The 25959-nt window shown below is 44.2% G+C and overlaps 1 protein-coding gene across 5 annotated transcripts in view; it reads right to left on the bottom strand.

Moving 5' to 3' along the window:
• LOC134531145 (apolipoprotein D-like) overlaps positions 1–25959 on the bottom strand; it is a 27192-nt gene extending 1233 nt beyond the window's left edge. Inside the window, exons 1-5 of one of the 5 annotated variants that reach the window (XM_063366763.1) lie at positions 25881–25959; positions 9640–9766; positions 6114–6244; positions 5506–5600; positions 1110–1205 (exon numbers count right to left, since the gene is read on the bottom strand). In XM_063366763.1, the coding sequence (XP_063222833.1) occupies positions 1110–1205; positions 5506–5600; positions 6114–6244; positions 9640–9762 (445 nt within the window). In that variant the 5' untranslated portion in view covers positions 9763–9766; positions 25881–25959. The other 4 variants (XM_063366760.1, XM_063366759.1, XM_063366762.1 and 1 more) reach the window with 4 other exon arrangements.

Below are 25959 nucleotides of genomic sequence, written 5' to 3'. Positions count from 1 at the left end.
CTATATTCAACTGGGGCATTTAGATAAAATTCTAATAATCATGTGCACAGTAGTGTAAATAGGCTATTTCTGACATGTTTAGTAAAGACCTACAATCTGCAACGTCTGATTATAGTTTCAGATAAAACATTTGGAATTCAGTGCTGCCATTTTGCCTTCAATTCCTCACTCTAAGATAAAGAATATGAATTTGATGTGTTGAATAATTCTAACATGGACTTGAAGTGTCATACTAGCAAGCGTGATCATATGTTTGCAATTGCAATGTGATGGTTGTTACTGGCCTAGGTGCCTTGGAGAGCAGTTGGGATGATGCGTTTCCAAGAGCCGCACCCCTTGCGAGCAGGGGTGGCTACCTCCCCCTTCCCCCCGTCAGGAGCCAGCTTGTTTGCGAGAGAACCACCGCCAGATCACATGGTGGGAACACTAATCACGTGCCACCCTCCGAACATGCTTCTGAACTACCAGACATGCTCAGTAGTCAGTACACCATGCTTGGTGAACCAAATATGCTCATAATTATGAATGCAGCACATAAATCTAGGACATTATAAATTTCTGATGGGTACTGATGCTTGCGTCACACAGTGACTGAACTCTACCAGTGCTACATTTCCATGGACAACGTGTAACATTCATACTTTATTTTAAATAATATTTATGAACAGTAAATTGTTTTTACGTAAATTTTCAGTAGGTAATATATTATTTTTATGCTATGAATATAAATTGCCTTTTGAATGAAAGCTTTTAACATTACAATTATTGCTATATCAAAATATTATCTTCATTGTATACCGTTACTTGTTTAAAAATTTAAGTTTATGATAATCTGAAGAATCGAAACTTTGTAATAATGAAAATTTCAACTTTTTAAATCTCACGAGAATAATATGAGTAAAATAAAAGTTCCACTATAGTGAAAGATTTATTTACTTTGATCCCAAAATCACTAAACTTACCCTACCTACTTAAACAGAATTTGAAATTTTTAAATTTAACTGTAAGATAAATGTGATTCTGTGGTTTCAACCACTTATTGACAGCATTTATAATGTTTGTTTGTGTGTTGTGTGGAAACAAAATTGAGATCTGAGAATGTTTCTTACGCATGTTGGCAATCCCGGCGTTGAAGCAGGACCACACCACGGCGTAAGAGTCGTAGTCTGTGCCGAGGACTGAGTACGTAGTCTCGTAGGGAATCACTGCAAACACATGCGCACAGCTTGTCAACGCCAGTTGCAACAGGTTTAGAGACTTGTGTCAAGACACAAAATTAAAACTATTTGTAAATTATTATAATAGCAAACAAATATTTTTTAATAACGGGGTTTAAATTTTGGAGGATAGTACCTAACATAACATAATTTATTTTAGACTTAAAGCAGTTTATATAAAAGTGTTTTATTTTCAGGTGTGCATAGTTCTCTTAAAACATCACTTTATGTCAAAAACTATACATAGTTTTCCTATCTAAATTTTCAAAAGGAATTACATCTAAAAGGTTGTAACACATTTTAGAAAATGTCTTTACTTGCATTTTATACAAAAAATAACATTGGATCTACAACAATTTTTTTTTTCTGAAGCAAGGGTAAGTTTTATTTAATGGCATATAGAAATGAGACCAGCCACTACTTCTTTTAGCTTAGTGATTACGTATTTTATTCTAAGGTTCTTTAGGGTATGTTGTGCAGTTAATACGTGTTCCTTTTTGATATGTACAATTGTTATACGAAATAGCTGACCTACATATATACTCTTTAATACTGTACTACCCCTTATCACCAAGCTGGGCCGTGGAAGCACCGACACATAAGGTCTGCACTTTGTGATGTTATAAGGAAATTCCTTATTTAAAATTTTTTTTATACATTTAATTTATTGTTTTGTCTTTTCTTTTCAATACCCAATGATATCTTGAACAAATTACTTTTCTATGGGCATATAAAGTTTTATATTTGAATTCAAACATGGTTGATTTGTGGCAACAGCTTTGAAATTTTTTTTTTATTAAATACTTTCTTACTTTCTACTTGTATAACAACTGCAGAGGACGAAGCTTAAGAAAGTTTGTTCTTTAAAACATTGAGAAGAACTGTTTTAGCGACCAGACAGATAGGACAAGTCTAATTTTCCGTCGTGCTGGTAGCGAATATTTCGTCGGATCAATCATTGAATAATTTGTAACTGACCCTGACAGTTCATTTCCCTATCAGTGATAGTAACTATTTTATGTTTTTTCTAAATTCTACGATTTTAATCATGTGGAAGAAATCCTTCGGAGTCGTCTTGCTGAATTATAGCAGATATCGTCAAGTTCAACGTTTTCCTGAACTGAACCAACGGCTAAAGAAGAACTAGTTATTTAAAGTCAACAGTTATAGATTTTGAGTGGCTTTCCTCCTCATGGACAGTTAATTGTTAGAACTAATTTAGTTTCTACAAACTTGTGTTTAAAGAAGAAATATTGACGAAGGCGTGTTAAACTGAAATGTGGTGTGAATGATAAGCTATTCAAGAAGCGCTGTAGTGTCACACGAGGATTCGCCTTCATCGTTCTGGTTAGACACAGTGAACTGAGTTCTGCAGACTTACGAAGAACGATGCAATGGCAGATCCGGAACACAGAATCATCAACTGCAGTAGAACACTAATTCCAGGATGCTCTACAAAGTCAGGCAGTTTTTTTTAATGTAATGAGATGATTTTGCTAATATCTGATGAAGACTTTAAATATATTGTATTAAGTGAAATATAAGGTGTTCAAATATGTTTTGTAGTCATAAAAGAGTTAGATTTTCATGTTTCGTAGCATCCAAAATAGTCACTTGTGCTTAGAATCTGGACATACGTCTTTATCACTTTATTAATTTCTGATCTAATTGATTATCATTAATGTTAGTTTACTTTCACTCATTTTTTGCTCTTGCTTTGCACTAATTAATTTTTGACCAGAGATCCTATTCATGATTAGAGTTCTCTTGATTATTGCTCAAAGACTGAAGTTTTAGCATGAGTGCAATATTTTATTATGTTGTTGGCTTATAGATATTTCAATTTTGTGTTGCAAGTTTGAAGTCAACTTATTTAAGTTTAATCTCGCCCTCACAAGATTACTATTTACTATAGTAATCTTAAGAATATTTTGGATGCTAGGAATGGTATAATTAGTTTTAGAGTTTAGTAAAGTCGTGTTGAACTGCAAATGATACTAACAGTCACATTATTGGAAATATTGTGTGGAACCAATTTTCTTTAGAGATAATACACAATGTTACTACAGTTGCTTACATTCAATGTTGGTTTTCGTTATAGTTATAAAGTCTGGCATCTAAATTATTTTCAACTGAGGAGGCGTCCAATATTAAAATTGCACATAATCAATATTCTGAAGTTGGACATTCAATATAGGTACAGTCCATAAGATGTTGATGACACCAAAATATAACTATTTGTGACAGCAACGATTAATATTATTATTTGGACTGCTGGGTCAATCCATTTCAAATCATCCAGGGGTCTACACCCCACCCCCTCAGATTTTCTTGAAATTTTTTTACAGCACCTGTGAACAAATATAACAATGCTAATTTTTTATTTTGGCCAAATTCGCTATAGTTTTTATTTTATAAGTTTTTTTTAGAAAATAGTGCATTTTAACTGATCTGTTATTTGAGGTGCAAGATGAAAAAGGCACTTTTCAGTAAAAATCTAATTGTGAAGTTATTATTTAATACTAACTAATGAATTTTACAATTATTACTTGAAATTTCATCAGGGTTCCAAAAATCAGGTTAAAAATAACATTTGACTCATATTCAACCCTGTTTTCACTCTTTAAGTTGGCGCTGTGTAATTTTTTTCATCTGTACAGCGATTTCCGTAAATGTTCATAACTTTTTTCTGGCTTATCCAATGAGGCTGAGAAATGTCTCATTTGAAAGAGGATGAAAAGTACTATAATAATATAAAATAAAATTCATGGGTATTTGATGTTATCATTCGATAAAAAGGAAAAAACATATTTTATTGCTGAAAATATGCATGTTAGCTGTAAATTGTTATCAAATCAATAGTAAAACACTTATATTAATTTTATTATTACACATAACAAATAGCTTATACACTCTAATAGGCTAATGAAACTAATCATAGTTTTAATTTTGTAAAGGTTACTACAGTATTTTTAGGGAATATTCAAGTGTCGAGTAGGTAGTTAAAGGGTGTTAAAAATTATAGGTATTAATAAAGTTATTTAATTTTTTGGCTTACCTTTTTTGTTGATATGAAACTTAATATTTCCTTGGCCAGGCAGCATTAATGTTTTTAAAACTTTTTTTTTTTAGAAAGACTGAACAGCCGCCTTGTTTGTTTCAGCCTGCCCCTGTCTGCCTGGAAACCCCCCCCCCCCCCCCCCCCCCCTCTTCCACCACCAACCATTTTTTTCTATGGTCATGTGACTAACTGGCAAGGGACTGAGAAGAAATAATAACTTTCCACCAAGGAAAAAAAATTAAATACAAGGATGGAGAAATACATGTGTGCGGGGCAGTGCTGTAAGGTTTACATTCCAATAGCTGAGAAACAATACAAAGACTTCTCTTGTGCTCAGAATTCTACTGAAGGCAAATATATGGTGCGATCCTAATTCGAGGGCTCTTAGCATGAAAAGGATTATCCAGGGTTTTTACAATGGTGGGTTCTAATTAACATGGATAATCGAGAGTTTACTGTAAATGTAAATCTCAAGTAAAAGAAGGCTAACTAATTTTAAAGTGTACACAAACTATGTGTTATGTGTAATAATAATTAAATAATATTAATATGATTGTTATAACTATTGATTTGATAATGATTTAGAGCTAACCTGCATATTTTGAGCAATATAATAATTTTTTCCCTTTTTATAAAATGATATCAAATACCCATGAATTTTATTGTATATTATTATAGTACTTTTCATCCTCTTTCAAATGAGACATTTCTGAGCCTCATTGGATCAGCCAGAAAAAAGTTATGAACATTTACGGAAATCGCTGTTAAGATGGAAAAAAAATTACAGAGCGCCAACTTTAAACAGTGAAAACTGGGTTTAATATGAGTCTAATGTTATTTTTAACCTGATTTTTGTAACCCTGATGAAATTTCAATTAAGAATTATAAAATTCATTAGTTCGTATTAAATAATAACTTCACAATTAAATTTTTACTGAAAAGTGCCTTTTTCATCTTGCACCTCAAATAACAGATGAGTTAAAATGCACTATTTTTAAAAAAAAAATTACAAAAAAATAACTAAAGCGAATTTGGCCAAAACAAAAAAAAAACACGTTATATTTGTTCATAGATGCTGTAAAAAACATTTCATAAAAATCGGAGAAGGTGGGGTACAAAATTTTGTTTTCTCTGGATGATTTGATTTGGAATGACCCAGCTAGTTTTTTTTAATAATGTGCACCAAAAGGTGATGAAGTGATAGGTGGGTATGTATGATGGACTCACAGTTCAGCACGTTAGGGTATGTGACGGTCAGCTTGGCCTCGCCAGCCCTGGTCGCGTACTTCACCTCTCCTTCCAGGACGCGCTTCACGTTGGTCCTGGAACACACCACAACACCTTCACACTCGTTCCCTTTTCTGTTACATCTGGTTTTGTTAGCCGTGGTCCTGGATTCACCATTGAAATTTTCTCAGAGATTACTCATTTGTGACATTTGTTGACCACATACTCAGTAAGGAGAATACATATTTGAAGGCAAAATGTAATTGCAAATTTAAGTATTTTTTTTGTAAATAAATAATTTTTTACTACCATTTGTTTGTACTACATAGCCCATTTGTTTTTGTGAGATACGTGTATTTATAATCAGCTGAAGGATTTTTTTTTTAATTGGCCACTAAATAACTGACTACAAATTTATCAATTTTTTAAAGTCTTTGACAAGTCCCAGTTCAAATTCCATTATTTTGTATTTTGTAACTGTTTTCACTTACAATAAAACTACACAAATATCCTGTTAATACATCACATTAGATACTTATATTTTAGCAGTTGTCACGATATATTAGCACGGGCATAGTAAAGCACACGGACTGGGGTTGACGACTCACACTCTGTTGACTTGCTCGTTGGCCACGACGATGCGGCCGTCGTCCACCACAGTGTAGTTGGTGCTGGCGCAGCGAGACCCCGCCTCCGACAGCGCGAAGGTGCGCTCCACCTCGTACCACCTGCCGGCGAACTGCGCAGACAACATGCCGCACTCGAGCAGTCGGCGGTCGTCTCCCGTGCCCTGAGACCTGCCATCTGCTACTGGCCGGCATGGCGGAGTCGTCATCACGGCTATCGGGGTGAAAGGTAGGCTGGAAGCAGGTTCGTCGGCGAAGGCACCGCAGGGGAGCTCGATGTGCCCTGGAGGCGAAGTGTAGACGAACTGCGGGCTGGAACTGGAGGAGATGTGGAATGCTGCGCGCGCAACGGAACTGAACAGCGTCGGAACTCTGAAGGAAGACAGCCAGTGGTAGCCTCGGATGGCGCGATCCACCGCAGACCCGAGGATTTTGAATGGACAAGAGGGTCTGAAATACTTGCCCCCACCCTGGCACGAAAGGTAATCGCTGATGACCGGAAGAAGGAGATGAAGGTGGAGCATCGCCGGGCTGCGTGGGACCCCATGCGCCCACAGTTCGAGCCGGTGTACTGGCTCTGCCCACTGCCTTGCGGCTGCGGCGCTAGGGGACGGGGATCTGTGCAGCAGCACCCGTATTTGTTTACAGGCAGCTGGGTGGGGTGACGAGTGTTGTCGCCCGTCCCTGGGAGCGCATGCGCCCCCGGTACCGCAACAAATTTTATTGCGGGCCGAAAGGCCCAAGTTTCTAACTCCCTCGTGGTTGATTTTTCTAACTCTTCTTACCTGGACCTTCTTCCACTGGTCCAGTAGCTACCTGTTTGCTTTAACGCATGTTAATTGATCCCGGCATCACTCGCCCCAGGATTTTCCCCGTGTCTATGCAGGTTTTACCTGGGTCACATTAGCTAGCTTTAGGCTAGGGCGATCAATGGGGCGTCAGCCATGGCGACAATCGCTGCCGTGACTGGCCAATAAACTCCAGTAGGTAGCACTAGGTGCATGTGACCTCTCTCGCGTGGTTTGAACCCAGCATGTAAAGGTGTATAGGCAATAAGCCTGAGACACGCTTAGGTCCTCGCCTACACTTGAACCTCCCCGCACACTTTAGATATAACTTAGGCTAGGGAAACAATCTCTCTGAACACCACCCGCGAGGGAGCACAGTAGTCCAGCCAGGCTGACGTCTGTGTCCTGTTTCCCTAGATCACTGCACTCAGAGGCTTGCTCGCCATAAGCCATATCCTATTCCTTTCCCAATCTCCGTAAATGGTATGATATGTGTGGATTTTGAATGGCCTTGTAGACAGGCAAAACTAATTTATAGAAAAATAATTATTACTATAGATACAAATAACCACAGAAATGAACGTGCCTGAAATGACACATAAGCAATAGTACCTAGTATGTGATCAATGCGTATTGCAGTACAGTTAGACACATCAGCTGATCAGGGGGTATAGGGGTTGAGGGGTCGAAGACTCACCCTCCCCTTTCTCGTCGTAACTGAAACTTATACCGGATGAAATGACTCTGAACACGAGCCCATTCTTTACTGGCTTAAGGGGGTGCCTCCCATTTCAGGTCAAGATTTTATATTTACAGTAATTAACTTACAGCTAAACTTGAAGACTTTTTCAATTGTTTAACTTTCACGAAATGAAAAATATATACAGCGCATACTTTTTGAATAATTAGCTGCCAAAGTTACATTTTTAACGTTTTTGGGTTGTACAAATAAGGAGAATTTAATTTATTTCAGAACTTAAACTTTTTGGGTTTAACTGTAATGCCACTGGCTACTTCAAGAAATGGTTTGAATTTCTTTCAGAAAATATTTATTAATTATACCTGTCATTTCAAAATTCTCAAATTTGTTACGATTTTGACTGCCGAGAAACATGAAATAAGTTTTTGTGATAGAAATTCAAACCATCGACAAATAAGCATACAGTTAACACAAAACACAATGGCTGTACCGAATACATAGGGATGCGTCCATTGCACACAGATCCCTACATAACTTAGAAAATGCAGCCCCAATGTACTGGAAGCATTTCTAAGGGATGGATGAAATCAGAATACTTCTAGCACACCTTTTGACATTTGGTCGTACTAATGTGCTCGTACCCATTTTGAGTCGTAATATATACGAATATTCTGAATAACATAAATAACTACCAATTTAAAAAAAATAAGTTAACATGGATACCTATTTTAATTTTAGCGATTAGAATAAACATTTTGTAATGAATCCCAAAATATTAAAAATGCGTTTAATAAAGAATTTATTACCACTTTAGGTTTTAGTTCACCTTTCGGTAATGTTATTAAAGTTTTTATTTGTCTCTATTTGAGGTATCACTTGATCTTATGCAAAAAATCTGAAGTAATATTATATACCAACAAAATACAACCTTGTTCCGAAGCTAATGGACGTCGCGACACATCAGTGGATGCAAGTGTCGCATTCCTAGAAATCTTGAGTTGCGTGGACGCATGTAGGGGTGCATCGGCATCCATGGTGAGAATTCGAAGCACCGCCAAGACGGCCGCGTTCCCTACGATGACTTTTAAGGGATCCCTTAGCTAAGCGACCTATTTAGCTAGTATTCGTATGCAGCTAATGCAGCGGTTCTTGGGAAGAAGTCCCAGCATCTGCTTGGAGGTGATCCAGAACCATCGGCGCACTGAGGTCGGTTAGGCTCGGCAGGGACTCGGGTGAAGCCGTCCCGTTGCGCCAATCCCCTCGGGGGTCTCCAAGTACAGAACCAGGAAGCTGGGCAGCAGTTGGAGGGAGAGCCAGCAAGCATAGGCGCGACTGCAGCTGGTGAAGTTATAGGCGCAACGCATTCGGTCTGTAATTTGTAGGTGCGTCAATAGTTTATCTGGAGCTTAACCATTGTAAAGCATTTCAAGATCATAACACCAGAGATATTACATTTTGACCTCGAGTTACTAACTGCAAAAAAAATATTTTCTTAGCATTTTTGAAAATCAGAATAATGTTCCCACAAAAACACTTCTAGCGCGTTTTTTTTTGAGCAAACAATATATATTGAGTTTTAGGAGAATAAATAGTAAAGTTACTAGTTACACATTCTTCCACTTGCTGTAGGGTTTTAATGTGTTACATACACACTTAGAAATTACAATAAATTTATGGACATTTCCATTCAAACAAACGTAGAGTTCTTCATGATTTCAAATAATAGAATCTTCCTACAAACCACGCCGTATTTCGACTTGCAAATTGCAAAAGAAGAATGTTCCTGCTGTAGACTTAACCAGTTTTTGAATTTTTTGTTTATAAAAAATTTATTCTTTTAGATCCATGTTCAAAGTAGGAAAATTTTTGTTCGCAAATTTGCGAAGATCCCGGGATACTTTGTAACCATCTTGAAGGTGAGAATTATTAACAGTGTAGAGTACGTGTACTGTCCTGATTGCCGTGAGGAATAATTGACTCGCTCATATCCCAGTGGCTCGTGTCCTCAGCTGGCACTCACCTTGTTCATCTCGAAGTTCTGCTGAGGCGCATAGTCCGGGCAGCGCCATATGCCGGGGATCTGCGCATCCACTCCGCACAGGCAGGCTGTGGCCAGCAGGGCGAGACTCCACTGGGGCCTCATGGTCCTGCGGGCAGACACACCTCCTTACACCATGTCGGCCATTTTTATCAACCTTCCGAACATCTGGAAGTTGTGTCCTTGTGGGACTTTTAGTTCTACTCTTTAGGCCCGTTCTACTATGACACGGAAACGGAGACGGATCTTCCGGAACATAGTTTCTACAATAGCATGCAGACGGAGACGGACCCGTACGGATTAGCTCGGCAATGCTGAGCTCTTCCGTTTACGTTGTTCCGTGCTACCTATAGAAACAGAGTACTTGGCTGTGGTGGTAGCCATGTTTGTTTATGTTCTAAATACATTAAAAATTGTTTCAAGTCCTAAGATAAGCTATCCAGTGTTCTATTGTTACTCTGTAGTGTATTTTTATTATTTATGTAAATTTTGCCTGTGCAATGATTTCGAAGCGTAGGCCTAATAGTTTTTTTTTATATTAAATTAATAGTTCGCAGACTTGAAATGCCATCTCATTGGTTGCCATTATTTACGTTTCCATGCATTGTGAGCAGCAGACGCGATGATGAGATATTCCGAGAAATCTGTCTCCGTTTACGTGATCCGTCTCCATTTACCACCATTGTATAACGGGCGTTAGCTGGTCTGTTGCTTAGCCAGCCATATGTTGTTTACACCCTGTCATGTATGTCTGTTGCTGTCAAAAGATGTACTTAAACTTGTAAAAATGGAAAATTTCCGGGAAGCAAAATGTGAAAAGTTCTTTGTTGATACACAAAATATTATGTAAGCTGAACGCAGCCTTAGAACTAAGATCATTGGAAATAACACATCCTTACTATCCGTAAACAGCAACAGACTGCACTGACACTTCCATACAAACACTGGCTTGCAGCTGATCAGGTGCGTCGGACTGGCGCGCTACTTTTCTATTGAAATAAGTATAAAACTCTTACATCATATATATCATATAATGAAAGGTAAATTTTATAATGTACTAGCTAATGCCCGGCATGCATGGCAATGCCCCTTTGTAATTTGTATTCTAATTTCTTTTTTAGTTTGTACGCACATACAAAGCATCTCTATCTAAATCTCTCTGTACATCTATACATCTCTTAACATCTCTAAATCTCTCCATATCTATCTATATCTCTTTATATCTCACTATATATCCATATATGTCTATATCTCTATATGTATTCTTCATATATCTCTATATCTCTAACCCTTTATTTTTATCTCTATGTATACATTTATATTTCTCTTAATCTATACATATATATCACTCCTATAAATACCTTTAGCTCTATACCTAACTGTATATCTATACATCTATATCTCTCTCCATCACTCTGTATTTCTCTATCACTCACTATCTCTATCCCTATCTGTCTAACTATATCACTCTCTGCCTCTCTTTCTCTTGCTTTCTCCAAATCTATCACTTTTCATGTCTCTCTATCTATCTCTAAATTCGCACGCCACCATTATTATTCGGACTATAGAAAAGAGTAACTGACAGAAAGTACTTACTCCTAATTAACCGATAGCTACTACACGCGCGCCACCTTAATTTTTACTTTAAGAGTTTGTTTTATCGAAATATTTCCCAAACAGTGCCCTTCCTCAAGTTTTAAACATGGAGATAAGAAGTAAGGGATTTGGTGTATATAATCTTGGCCATTTTATTATTTGAGGTCAAAATGAGAATGCTTTCTAACCACTTATTTTGCTTCTGCATAGCAAAACAATTTTTAGTTATAGTGAAGTTTAACCCTAATTTCTTGCAAATGTGTTGGTATTATGTTTCTTTAGGAATATTCACTACATGAAAAATGTACGATTCTTCCTAACGAGTTCTTTTCAAGCTCTTAAACAAATTTATAGCATATTAGCCTTTATACAGCTTCTATACCAACAAATTTATAGCATAATAGCCTTTATACAGCTACCATATCAGGTACTTCAGGACATCCATTCCATAGACTAATTACCTCCATGGTTTCAAAGGTCAAGCGTACAAAATTTCATAGAGAACGGATTAACGATGAGTTATCAATGCAATGACGAAATTTTATCATGAATAAATAAATTCTGAGTTAAGGATTGGTTTTATCAGAATCTCACCTAGAATTACCATTACAACGATTTCCCTTCAAATACGGTCAAATGTTTTTTTCCCGCAAATAAGAATGCAAACAATTTTTTTTTCAGTTTAAGATGTTGCCCATAAACGTCTTTTCCCGTATAAAGTTATGTATTTTAGAGTTAAAACCATTATTTGTTAGGATACTACCGGTTACGTATTGGCGATGTGTAAAGTTTCTTTCAAATACGTTTTAAATCTTATATCTATTATCTGCAGCGCATTCATATTTGGTTAGGTTAAATTGATTTCTGTATAGAGTACTTTCGCATAGTCCAATAGGTATCGATATCGATGGCTCGCCGAATGCATGCAACGCGCACGCTCTGTCTCGTGCCAAGTGAACTATTTTTAATAGCCCGCCTTCTTTCGTGGTTAGTCTGTACTGCGACGATAGAATGGTAAGATTTTACCAAAAATAATTAAATTATGCTTTATGGTTTTTTATCATCCAAATCTCACCTAGACAGTGTGACCTTCCCCTTGTTTCAAAGATCAAGTTACAAAGTTTCAACTCAATCGGATGAACGATGCATGAGCGTATATAAGACAAACACACTAACATTCATTTTTATATACAAGAAAGAAGAAAAATTGGGGAAAGCAGGAGAATATATATGTGTAGTTGGAACTACATTTTACTTTAAAAAAATTATGATTTTCATTTTAGTCGCGAATAGCGATAGTTTCGTACTATAGATTTAGTCGATAGTTTTTATTCGATGGTGCCCATCACTAGTAGTGTCTGAGATAGTTTCGCGTGATGTGAAAGTAAACAAGTATCAGGTCCGTGGTAGCGAGTTTTGTTTCGGTAAACCATGTTTTTTGTGAGCTGTTTGATGCAAGGATTACTGCAGCATGGTTTTAAATACGAAAGTAACGAGACATTACATCTCCTTCCCAGGTTACAATATTATTGGTAGCGCGGTGGCAAGCGCGCGGTTGTGAAATTTAAGTCATGGTTCAAACCTCGTCACTGGAAAGATTGAACTTTTTTTAAAAATAATAACTTACTGGATTATACAAATTTGGCTTTAAGCAGATATGTATTAATGCATTTTCTTTGTGTAAGCCTACCTAAATGCTATAATATTATTTTCATACATTTTACAAGCGTCACGAAAAAGTTTTTACAGTCACATATCACGGTTTGGATTTCTAATTAAAATTTATTGGGAAGGAGGGAGGTCTCCAAGCATTTAGGACATATTTTATTTTAATATTAATATATTAGATATATGTAGTATTATAAATTATAGTATTTCTATGTTAAATAGGTTTTGTAATCAGCCGGTTTCGAAGCAATCCAGGTGAATAAAATTTTTGGTGAATAAGTTGAAATTACTCTCAGTTTTTTTGCTCAGGACTTTTTAAGTGCCCCAAGTATAACATTCTACTTGATCTGAATTGTTTTTTTAAAAAATAATGAAATCAGCTTTCTAATAATATTTAATTGTTTAGTTTAATAATTTTGCAATATGTTTATCAGGTTGGTATCATCAATATGTTTTTGTTTAGTGGATATTCTATGCCTGAGTTTCCATAAGCAGGTTTTTGACAATTGTTCTATGTTTAAGGAAATAAGTCCCTGACTTCCATAACTGGTAAATTTTTTTTGTGCTTATCTGAACGGCACTGGTCCCCCCACCCATCACTGTATCCGCCCCTTGTGGACATTGCTGGGCTCCACTGCCGTCCGAGAGCGCGTCTGCCCCTACATTCTGTAGTTCGCGGGTGTACTTCTCTGCTGCTGGCCAGTTGTCATCGCGTCTGCAGCTAACACATCTACTCATTTATGTTTTGTGTTATAATGATTGTCGTGTAAGGTTATGCAAGCAGATTCTTAAAAGATCGCGGTTTACGTCAAAAAGTGGTGTACCGACTGGCCTTTTCGTTGGTTCTTTTATTTTTTATTATTTTTATAATTAAAGTCTCATAAATTTTATATTGACACCAGAGACAAATGTTTGATAAATTGTGATCCGAAAACTTTAATTATGGATGCAACGTGCCCTTCAAAAATAATGTATTGTCTAATCTGCTGCCTAAAGTAAAAGTAGTCTTCCAGCCAGGCTTGGTGGTTGTTTATTAAAATAACCTTGTACCTACTGTCAGGTAAGACGATTCACTAAAAGTCGCATAGACCTGAAGATATCAGAATACTGAGTTTAAAAATTATTTTATTCATCTAAATTCAATGTTCCTATGTTTTCGGCCTCTGTGGTCTACATCCTATACGATATCTGAATTAGCGTGTCGAATCTCATAATACAAGGAAGTCAGAAACTGATTTTTATTCACTATGATAATCTCCCGAAGGCATGAGGGTAGATTAATTCTCCATCAAGATATACATATAAATTACAAATCTACTTTTCTAGAGTTCAATCCAGTATAAAGAAAAACAGGCGCGTTTTAATTTAAATGTTGGCGATTGTATTAGTTTGTAACTTGGCAATATCAAACATTCGAAAAAAAAAAGTTTAATATAAATATTAGCATGTGATTTTCGTTATTATAAAACAATATAATTATGTTAAAATTAAATGCGCTATGACTACTATTCTGTTGTAGTTTTTAATCATGAATACCCAAGCCTTTGTCAAAAATATCAAAGACATACTTCTCTACAGATACAAAAGTAAAATTATTTTATTTAGCCGACACTGAATATCAGCTATTTGAATGAAATTACGTCCGAATTTCTGTTTTATTTTGATAATATATTAATTTAAATTCAATTCATTATGAAGAGTTTTGTTTTGAGTGTATACAGAAGTTGGTAGTAACTATGAGCCAGTGCTGTGAGGTTCGCAGGAGCGCAGGAGGTTCCCACACCGCGGCTCGGCGGACGACTGTCGCTCGAGTGTTCGGCCCTGCCCGGGCTGCAAGGGGCGAGGGGACAGCCAACACAGTAGGCAAAACTGTCGCTCGAGCGCTCGGCCCTGCCCGGGCTGCAAGGGGCGAGGGGACAGCCAACACAGTAGGCAAAACTGTCGCTCGAGTGTTCGGCCCTGCCCGGGCTGCAAGGGGCGAGGGGACAGCCAACACAGTAGGCAAAACTGTCGCTCGAGTGTTCGGCCCTGCCCGGGCTGCAAGGGGCGAGGGGACAGCCAACACAGTAGGCAAAACTGTCGCTCGAGCGCTCGGCCCTGCCCGGGCTGCAAGGGGCGAGGGGACAGCCAACACAGTAGGCAAAACTGTCTCTCGAGTGTTCGGCCCTGCCCGGGCTGCAAGGGGCGAGGGGACAGCCAACACAGTAGGCAAAACTGTCTCTCGAGTGTTCGGCCCTGCCCGGGCTGCAAGGGGCGAGGGGACAGCCAACACAGTAGGCAAAACTGTCGCTCGAGCGCTCGGCCCTGCCCGGGCTGCAAGGGGCGAGGGGACAGCCAACACAGTAGGCAAAACTGTCTCTCGAGTGTTCGGCCCTGCCCGGGCTGCAAGGGGCGAGGGGACAGCCAACACAGTAGGCAAAACTGTCTCTCGAGTGTTCGGCCCTGCCCGGGCTGCAAGGGGCGAGGGGACAGCCAACACAGTAGGCAAAACTGTCTCTCGAGTGTTCGGCCCTGCCCGGGCTGCAAGGGGCGAGGGGACAGCCAACACAGTAGGCAAAACTGTCGCTCGAGCGCTCGGCCCTGCCCGGGCTGCAAGGGGCGAGGGGACAGCCAACACAGTAGGCAAAACTGTCGCTCGAGCGCTCGGCCCTGCCCGGGCTGCAAGGGGCGAGGGGACAGCCAACACAGTAGGCAAAACTGTCTCTCGAGTGTTCGGCCCTGCCCGGGCTGCAAGGGGCGAGGGGACAGCCAACACAGTAGGCAAAACTGTCGCTCGAGCGCTCGGCCCTGCCCGGGCTGCAAGGGGCGAGGGGACAGCCAACACAGTAGGCAAAACTGTCTCTCGAGTGTTCGGCCCTGCCCGGGCTGCAAGGGGCGAGGGGACAGCCAACACAGTAGGCAAAACTGTCGCTCGAGCGCTCGGCCCTGCCCGGGCTGCAAGGGGCGAGGGGACAGCCAACACAGTAGGCAAAACTGTCGCTCGAGCGCTCGGCCCTGCCCGGGCTGCAAGGGGCGAGGGGACAGCCAACACAGTAGGCAAAACTGTCTCTCGAGTGTTCGGCCCTGCCCGGGCTGCAAGGGGCGAGGGGACAGCCAACACAGTAGGCAAAACTGTCGCTCGAGTGTTCGGCCCTGCCCGGGCTGCAAGGGGCGAGGGGACAGCCAACACAGTAGGCAAAACTGTCGCTCGAGCGCTCGGCCCTGCCCGGGCTGCAAGGGGCGAGGGGACAGCCAACACAGTAGGCAAAACTGTCTCTCGAGTGTTCGGCCCTGCCCGGGCTGCAAGGGGCGAGGGGACAGCCAACACAGTAGGCAAAACTGTCGCTCGAGCGCTCGGCCCTGCCCGGGCTGCAAGGGGCGAGGGGACAGCCAACACAGTAGGCAAAACTGTCTCTCGAGTGTTCGGCCCTGCCCGGGCTGCAAGGGGCGAGGGGACAGCCAACACAGTAGGCAAAACTGTCGCTCGAGTGTTCGGCCCTGCCCGGGCTGCAAGGGGCGAGGGGACAGCCAACACAGTAGGCAAAACTGTCGCTCGAGCGCTCGGCCCTGCCCGGGCTGCAAGGGGCGAGGGGACAGCCAACACAGTAGGCAAAACTGTCTCTCGAGTGTTCGGCCCTGCCCGGGCTGCAAGGGGCGAGGGGACAGCCAACACAGTAGGCAAAACTGTCGCTCGAGTGTTCGGCCCTGCCCGGGCTGCAAGGGGCGAGGGGACAGCCAACACAGTAGGCAAAACTGTCGCTCGAGCGCTCGGCCCTGCCCGGGCTGCAAGGGGCGAGGGGACAGCCAACACAGTAGGCAAAACTGTCTCTCGAGTGTTCGGCCCTGCCCGGGCTGCAAGGGGCGAGGGGACAGCCAACACAGTAGGCAAAACTGTCGCTCGAGCGCTCGGCCCTGCCCGGGCTGCAAGGGGCGAGGGGACAGCCAACACAGTAGGCAAAACTGTCTCTCGAGTGTTCGGCCCTGCCCGGGCTGCAAGGGGCGAGGGGACAGCCAACACAGTAGGCAAAACTGTCGCTCGAGCGCTCGGCCCTGCCCGGGCTGCAAGGGGCGAGGGGACAGCCAACACAGTAGGCAAAACTGTCGCTCGAGCGCTCGGCCCTGCCCGGGCTGCAAGGGGCGAGGGGACAGCCAACACAGTAGGCAAAACTGTCTCTCGAGTGTTCGGCCCTGCCCGGGCTGCAAGGGGCGAGGGGACAGCCAACACAGTAGGCAAAACTGTCGCTCGAGTGTTCGGCCCTGCCCGGGCTGCAAGGGGCGAGGGGACAGCCAACACAGTAGGCAAAACTGTCGCTCGAGCGCTCGGCCCTGCCCGGGCTGCAAGGGGCGAGGGGACAGCCAACACAGTAGGCAAAACTGTCTCTCGAGTGTTCGGCCCTGCCCGGGCTGCAAGGGGCGAGGGGACAGCCAACACAGTAGGCAAAACTGTCTCTCGAGTGTTCGGCCCTGCCCGGGCTGCAAGGGGCGAGGGGACAGCCAACACAGTAGGCAAAACTGTCGCTCGAGCGCTCGGCCCTGCCCGGGCTGCAAGGGGCGAGGGGACAGCCAACACAGTAGGCAAAACTGTCTCTCGAGTGTTCGGCCCTGCCCGGGCTGCAAGGGGCGAGGGGACAGCCAACACAGTAGGCAAAACTGTCTCTCGAGTGTTCGGCCCTGCCCGGGCTGCAAGGGGCGAGGGGACAGCCAACACAGTAGGCAAAACTGTCTCTCGAGTGTTCGGCCCTGCCCGGGCTGCAAGGGGCGAGGGGACAGCCAACACAGTAGGCAAAACTGTCTCTCGAGTGTTCGGCCCTGCCCGGGCTGCAAGGGGCGAGGGGACAGCCAACACAGTAGGCAAAACTGTCTCTCGAGTGTTCGGCCCTGCCCGGGCTGCAAGGGGCGAGGGGACAGCCAACACAGTAGGCAAAACTGTCTCTCGAGTGTTCGGCCCTGCCCGGGCTGCAAGGGGCGAGGGGACAGCCAACACAGTAGGCAAAACTGTCTCTCGAGTGTTCGGCCCTGCCCGGGCTGCAAGGGGCGAGGGGACAGCCAACACAGTAGGCAAAACTGTCGCTCGAGCGCTCGGCCCTGCCCGGGCTGCAAGGGGCGAGGGGACAGCCAACACAGTAGGCAAAACTGTCTCTCGAGTGTTCGGCCCTGCCCGGGCTGCAAGGGGCGAGGGGACAGCCAACACAGTAGGCAAAACTGTCTCTCGAGTGTTCGGCCCTGCCCGGGCTGCAAGGGGCGAGGGGACAGCCAACACAGTAGGCAAAACTGTCGCTCGAGCGCTCGGCCCTGCCCGGGCTGCAAGGGGCGAGGGGACAGCCAACACAGTAGGCAAAACTGTCGCTCGAGCGCTCGGCCCTGCCCGGGCTGCAAGGGGCGAGGGGACAGCCAACACAGTAGGCAAAACTGTCTCTCGAGTGTTCGGCCCTGCCCGGGCTGCAAGGGGCGAGGGGACAGCCAACACAGTAGGCAAAACTGTCTCTCGAGTGTTCGGCCCTGCCCGGGCTGCAAGGGGCGAGGGGACAGCCAACACAGTAGGCAAAACTGTCGCTCGAGCGCTCGGCCCTGCCCGGGCTGCAAGGGGCGAGGGGACAGCCAACACAGTAGGCAAAACTGTCGCTCGAGCGCTCGGCCCTGCCCGGGCTGCAAGGGGCGAGGGGACAGCCAACACAGTAGGCAAAACTGTCGCTCGAGCGCTCGGCCCTGCCCGGGCTGCAAGGGGCGAGGGGACAGCCAACACAGTAGGCAAAACTGTCGCTCGAGCGCTCGGCCCTGCCCGGGCTGCAAGGGGCGAGGGGACAGCCAACACAGTAGGCAAAACTGTCGCTCGAGTGTTCGGCCCTGCCCGGGCTGCTAGGGGCGAGGGGACAGCCAACACAGTAGGCAAAACTGTCGCTCGAGCGCTCGGCCCTGCCCGGGCTGCAAGGGGCGAGGGGACAGCCAACACAGTAGGCAAAACTGTCGCTCGAGTGTTCGGCCCTGCCCGGGCTGCAAGGGGCGAGGGGACAGCCAACACAGTAGGCAAAACTGTCGCTCGAGTGTTCGGCCCTGCCCGGGCTGCAAGGGGCGAGGGGACAGCCAACACAGTAGGCAAAACTGTCGCTCGAGCGCTCGGCCCTGCCCGGGCTGCAAGGGGTGAGGGGACAGCCAACACAGTAGGCAAAACTGTCTCTCGAGTGTTCGGCCCTGCCCGGGCTGCAAGGGGCAAGGGGACAGCCAACACAGTAGGCAAAACTGTCTCTCGAGTGTTCGGCCCTGCCCGGGCTGCAAGGGGCGAGGGGACAGCCAACACAGTAGGCAAAACTGTCGCTCGAGCGCTCGGCCCTGCCCGGGCTGCAAGGGGCGAGGGGACAGCCAACACAGTAGGCAAAACTGTCTCTCGAGTGTTCGGCCCTGCCCGGGCTGCAAGGGGCGAGGGGACAGCCAACACAGTAGGCAAAACTGTCTCTCGAGTGTTCGGCCCTGCCCGGGCTGCAAGGGGCGAGGGGACAGCCAACACAGTAGGCAAAACTGTCTCTCGAGTGTTCGGCCCTGCCCGGGCTGCAAGGGGCGAGGGGACAGCCAACACAGTAGGCAAAACTGTCTCTCGAGTGTTCGGCCCTGCCCGGGCTGCAAGGGGCGAGGGGACAGCCAACACAGTAGGCAAAACTGTCTCTCGAGTGTTCGGCCCTGCCCGGGCTGCAAGGGGCGAGGGGACAGCCAACACAGTAGGCAAAACTGTCTCTCGAGTGTTCGGCCCTGCCCGGGCTGCAAGGGGCGAGGGGACAGCCAACACAGTAGGCAAAACTGTCTCTCGAGTGTTCGGCCCTGCCCGGGCTGCAAGGGGCGAGGGGACAGCCAACACAGTAGGCAAAACTGTCGCTCGAGCGCTCGGCCCTGCCCGGGCTGCAAGGGGCGAGGGGACAGCCAACACAGTAGGCAAAACTGTCGCTCGAGCGCTCGGCCCTGCCCGGGCTGCAAGGGGCGAGGGGACAGCCATCACAGTAGGCAAAACTGTCGCTCGAGCGCTCGGCCCTGCCCGGGCTGCAAGGGGCGAGGGGACAGCCAACACAGTAGGCAAAACTGTCGCTCGAGCGCTCGGCCCTGCCCGGGCTGCAAGGGGCGAGGGGACAGCCAACACAGTAGGCAAAACTGTCGCTCGAGCGCTCGGCCCTGCCCGGGCTGCAAGGGGCGAGGGGACAGCCAACACAGTAGGCAAAACTGTCGCTCGAGCGCTCGGCCCTGCCCGGGCTGCAAGGGGCGAGGGGACAGCCATCACAGTAGGCAAAACTGTCGCTCGAGCGCTCGGCCCTGCCCGGGCTGCAAGGGGCGAGGGGACAGCCAACACAGTAGGCAAAACTGTCGCTCGAGCGCTCGGCCCTGCCCGGGCTGCAAGGGGCGAGGGGACAGCCAACACAGTAGGCAAAACTGTCGCTCGAGCGCTCGGCCCTGCCCGGGCTGCAAGGGGCGAGGGGCCAGCCATCACAGTAGGCAAAACTGTCGCTCGAGCGCTCGGCCCTGCCCGGGCTGCAAGGGGCGAGGGGCCAGCCATCACAGTAGGCAAAACTGTCGCTCGAGCGCTCGGCCCTGCCCGGGCTGGAAGGGGCGAGGGGATAGCCAACACAGTAGGCAAAACTGTCGCTCGAGCGCTCGGCCCTGCCCGGGCTGCAAGGGGCGAGGGGACAGCCAACACAGTAGGCAAAACTGTCTCTCGAGTGTTCGGCCCTGCCCGGGCTGCAAGGGGCGAGGGGACAGCCAACACAGTAGGCAAAACTGTCTCTCGAGTGTTCGGCCCTGCCCGGGCTGCAAGGGGCGAGGGGACAGCCAACACAGTAGGCAAAACTGTCTCTCGAGTGTTCGGCCCTGCCCGGGCTGCAAGGGGCGAGGGGACAGCCAACACAGTAGGCAAAACTGTCGCTCGAGTGTTCGGCCCTGCCCGGGCTGCAAGGGGCGAGGGGACAGCCAACACAGTAGGCAAAACTGTCGCTCGAGTGTTCGGCCCTGCCCGGGCTGCAAGGGGCGAGGGGACAGCCAACACAGTAGGCAAAACTGTCGCTCGAGCGCTCGGCCCTGCCCGGGCTGCAAGGGGCGAGGGGACAGCCAACACAGTAGGCAAAACTGTCGCTCGAGCGCTCGGCCCTGCCCGGGCTGCAAGGGGCGAGGGGACAGCCAACACAGTAGGCAAAACTGTCGCTCGAATTAGGTCTGCGCCCAGCAGGTGGGCTTTCAAACATGCCCTAGTACCAAGTGATTGGAGCGATACGCCCTCCCTGTCTGGAAGCAAACTCTCAGCTGACCGCTTCTATTAACAGACCAGCTGAGTGGTGGTCACCCTCTACCATGGTATTTCATCACAAATAATATTTAAGAAAATTACGATTCTTGGGGTGAACCTTCCCCTTAAGGGGCCCGCCTCGTCAGGGGTGTATGTGTGTTAGTGAGGCGGGATGATAAGCGCGACGCTCGCTGGTGCTTCCAGCGCGGTATAGCCTCTAAGCGCAAGTCTCTGAACTGGTGCGCATTCTTCTCTTTGTCACAGGATAACTGTGAAATTTGAGGGGTGACCGTAACATTATATGGCGGAGAAATGAAGATAAAGGTGTTATGCAAGCCCCTTAAGTGCTTTCAAGAATCTGTACTGATTGTGTTATGCCTAAAAATTACTCTGTAAACACGTGTTTTAGGCATTTTAACGCTTCTAAAAATACAGTTTAAAAACTTAATCCGAAATTAAAAGTACTTTTCGGTCCTCAGCGAACTCTTAAATGCTATTCGTAAATAGGCCCCACTCGTATATCTTGAGTAGTTTTGAAATCGCGTTGTTTTTTCTGAAGCTCTGCACACCGTATGTGTGCCCAGGTAGGCGGGCCCCTTAAGAGCCTTGTGATACTCTTAGAAAGTATATTCCTTTGAGTCATGGCGATGATGCTGGAATGGGTATAGTCTAAGCCCCTCATTGTAGCTCCTTCTCAAACACCTCCAAGATGCGATGGAATAACTGTTTTGTGAGCTCGTGCTGGTGGACTCAGCCCGTAACGGGAGTGCATGGTAGTAAATCCAGCACGTTGAACTGGAGCACTGTACACCTCACACAGACCTGCCCGGCGGGGCGTGGTGCGAGGGTGAACGACCGGTGACCTTGGCCGCGGCTCGGACTCGCTGACCCCGTTCACGCGTCCCGCGGCCCGTGTAACGGTCCCCGAGCAGGTGTGGCCTGGCGGGGCCTGCTCGGACACTACCAGCCGCAGTTCTTCATTGCGTGTGTTTAACAACCATTATACTCGTCAATACATTATACATCCATTATACAATTTTCGTTTCATGGTTTCGTCTTTAACATGTATTTTAAGGGCAGTGAAAAAGGCTAAAATGGGTGTTTTCACTTACTTTTTAGGATTGGTAAAGGTATTGTTAAAAGTATAAGGGAGTGCATGTTCTAGAATCAAATTGAAAGTCTCATAGAGGCGCGTTACCGACGAGAAGACTGCACGCCATTTCGGTCCCTGGCGCGTAGAGGCGAAGAGGTGTGTGATGCACAAGCCAGTGTCGCCCTTAGAGCTTCTAGAGCTAATGGACCCAGCCAGGAAAGATGTTTTAAAAAGAGGGAAGTTGTTACATTATGCTGTATTTTTCGGAAACAGTTCATCTGAAACTGTTTAACTGTAAAACGTTTTTAGTTAGATTCGCACCGCTTATTGTTGAATTTAATGTGAAATGAAAGTAAATAATTGAATGGGATATATATTTCCAAATAAGTTTTAAGAGGTGAATTATTTCACTTGGGAATAAAAATTACTATATTTTGAAAAGTTACTTGATCTCAAGACATATTTATATATTTTAAGGGCTCATACAAATATACTATGTTTACAAATATTACAAAGTCAACAATAGTGCGACTGTTCGACCACAGACATGCAACGGAAACAATTTTTTTTATTCATTAGATTAATATATGAACTGGACGTAAGTAAATGTTGTCCATTGAACTAAAATAGTTTGAAAATGAATTTAATGACTCAAAACTTCTCTGTAGACGATGTTTTTTTATAATAACTCTATCATCGTTTGCTAAATGTCCTTGATCGTTATATTCAGAAAAATATAATCTCAAACCATAGAATGATCTAACTCTACTTGCTGCGACGTACAATTTTCCATGTGTGAAAACTGGCTGCCTCAATAAAATTCCAATTTTTTCGAATTTTTATGCTTGAGATTTATTTATTGTCATCATGAATGCAGGTATAATTGGAAATTAGTTATTTAAAAGGTAAATGGAAAACAGTGCCGAGATATGCTAGATTTATACGTGGAATCAAAATTCTCTCAAAGCGTGCGGTTCCAGTTAAAACTTCGCAATCAATAGCATTACGATGCATAAACTTGTGCGCAGTCATGTTCCATTGACTAATGCTTCCTTTGTATTAAGTTTATGATCAGTAAAACGATGCATTTAACTTTTAATACTAACTTATGTGGTGACAAACCACTAATAGTCAAAGAATTCAAAAACTCTACTGGATAGTTATTGATTTCATTGTCATCACCACAAATTATCTTATCGTAGCTGTGATATGTTTTGTATTCACCAGGTATTCAATTAAGTATAATAATATTAATGAAAGTGCAATTATCATTTTTAGGTGCTAAAATAACTGTCTTAAGTATTTTATCTGAAAGTATGTTTTCAGAAATATTTCCATACACCTCATTAATAATATTATTTTCATCTCATATTAATTGCTGAGGTATTTCAATAATATTTTCACCAACCGGAGGGAATTGTGGAGCTTCATCATTACAATTCTTTTTTTTTTCAAGAATTCGTCCAATTCTATTTCACTTGGTAAGGGTCTCATATTTTTTGAGTAAACGTAAATTTATGAAAATAAACACATTTATCCCAACTCGTAACACAATTTTCAATTAAAGTTGTACGTGATCCATGTGAGATAGTTGGTAATATTTTCAGAAAATCACCGCACAGAAGTATAGTTTTTCCTCCAAATGGTTTATGTTTATTATTTTCATTGCATAGATCATGCTATAATCTACGATTTTCAACACTTGCAGTGGGCGCATAGAAACTTCATCAATAATTATTATCAATGATGATGAATTTGTATAATGTTCATAGCTACTATTTGCGGTAACATTTGCTACAGATTTGTACAAAATGGGTATAGGCAATTTAAACACACAGTGTAACGTTCTACCTCCAAGTAATAGAGTTGAAGCTATGCCACTGAACGATGTTGCAATACAACAAATATTAAGCGAATTTGATTTGTGAGTGATTGCTGTTTGTGTGGATGTTTTTCCAAAGCCTGCATCAGTGCTTAAACAAAAAAAAAAAGTAACCAATTAAATTTCTAATTTGTTTTGGTGAATGTAATTATTTTGCTTCATTTAATCATTCGCGCCATTCGTTTCATTGGAAGCAATACCGCGAGTAAGGCACACATCATCAAAAGAAGTGTGTGTAATTCCATTGTATGTTCTTACGCCCTAAAATGATTTTGGACCACATACATGTAATAAAAGCAACCGTAAATGGAAAAGTTCGATATCTCTTAGTGATACATGCAATCATTTTATCACCTTCACGGCTTCTCTTCTTCCATTTTTTTTTAATCTTCTCATACATAATGCAAAGAATTTTCAATATACTTATAGTCGCGTGCTGGTGGATCTGGTCGATTCAATTCAAAAGATGCTAATAATTTTGTTTATATTGCATTTTCAATTGCTTGACGCTCTTGCCCTTATCGAAAGTAAACATTCTGTCTACGTGGTAAATGAATATCAATCACAATAACATGTGACTGAAAATGCATTGGAGATTCATAGATGCGCCATACAGATTCAGCTGATCCAACATGACCAATTAAGAAATGCTAACTTAACAAGTTATTTTAAAATATGACTTATTTAAGCAAATATTGAGCACACACTTCTGTATACAAGAGGAATAGATCTTTTAAGAAGTTATCCGTAGGCTACATTATCTCAACAACATGGTCGGAAAATGCTTTTTATGAGATTATTTTAAAACTAGGATACTTCAGAAATGCCACTTGGAAAATTTCCTGTCAAAAATTTGTAGATATTTTTACATTACATCATGTGCTATTGAAAATGCTTACTCCCGTGTATTATAATACATTTATGTAAATCAAAATGAGTTATTTGGTTATTTAAATTGTTTTAACTTAAGGTTATGTAATCACAGAATGCTTATCACATCACGATCAAATGGAAGACAAGGCGTTTGTCTTAGTTGAATCAAATTATACAAAAACAGGGTATAAACCTTTGTTGACATTTGCTTCAGACATTTCACATGCAAATAAGAGTCTCTTCTGAAACACTAGGGTTGTCAGCAACAAGCTGGACCGCATTCAAGAGTTTAAATAAGTTCACTAAATACGTACTTTGAATGGTTCTTGCAATGGGAAGATTAATTTTAAAAAGTTTAGTTTCACGTATGCCATTGCTGGTTACAGTGAGTTTCGTAAGAAGCCTTCGTTTTTGTTCGTTATTAGGATATTTAACGACACACCGTGTAACTAGCAATTGCGTATGCCAAAACAAAATTGGATCGAGTTCACTAAAGTTACACCGCAGCTAATATGAACAGTTGGGCACCATCCTCCCTGTATACACCCGCACAGCCTTCCCCAACCGATGGCGTACTAGCACGAGCAGTCTCGTGGTGCAGCGGGCACGAGCTGGTGTCTCGTCACTGGAGCTCGGGCTAGACACGCAGGCCGGACATCCCTACTCCCTAGGAACGAGACGGACCGAGAGCCCGCCCAATGTTCTTGTCGAAGAGACGTTAGTGGCGCAGGTTTGGCGCTACTGCACGGGGTTAGGCATCGTCAGGAGACGTCATGGTGTGACGTGGTCGGCCCGAAACCTCGCGGAAATGGTGTTTGAACAGTCTGATGATGGTCCAGAGGTCTGCCCAAGACGGCGCAGACGCAGGTACTCACGTGGCACTTGCGAGACGGGGCGGCAGGCAGGCTCCAGGCAGGCTCCAGGCTCCAGGCAGGCTCCAGGCTCCAGGCAGGA

The sequence above is a fragment of the Bacillus rossius genome, chromosome 3, assembly GCF_032445375.1.
Source record: "Bacillus rossius redtenbacheri isolate Brsri chromosome 3, Brsri_v3, whole genome shotgun sequence".
Lineage (NCBI taxonomy): Eukaryota > Metazoa > Arthropoda > Insecta > Phasmatodea > Bacillidae > Bacillus > Bacillus rossius.
Note: the sequence above shows the minus strand (reverse complement) of the source record. Positions and strands in the feature narration are given on the sequence as shown.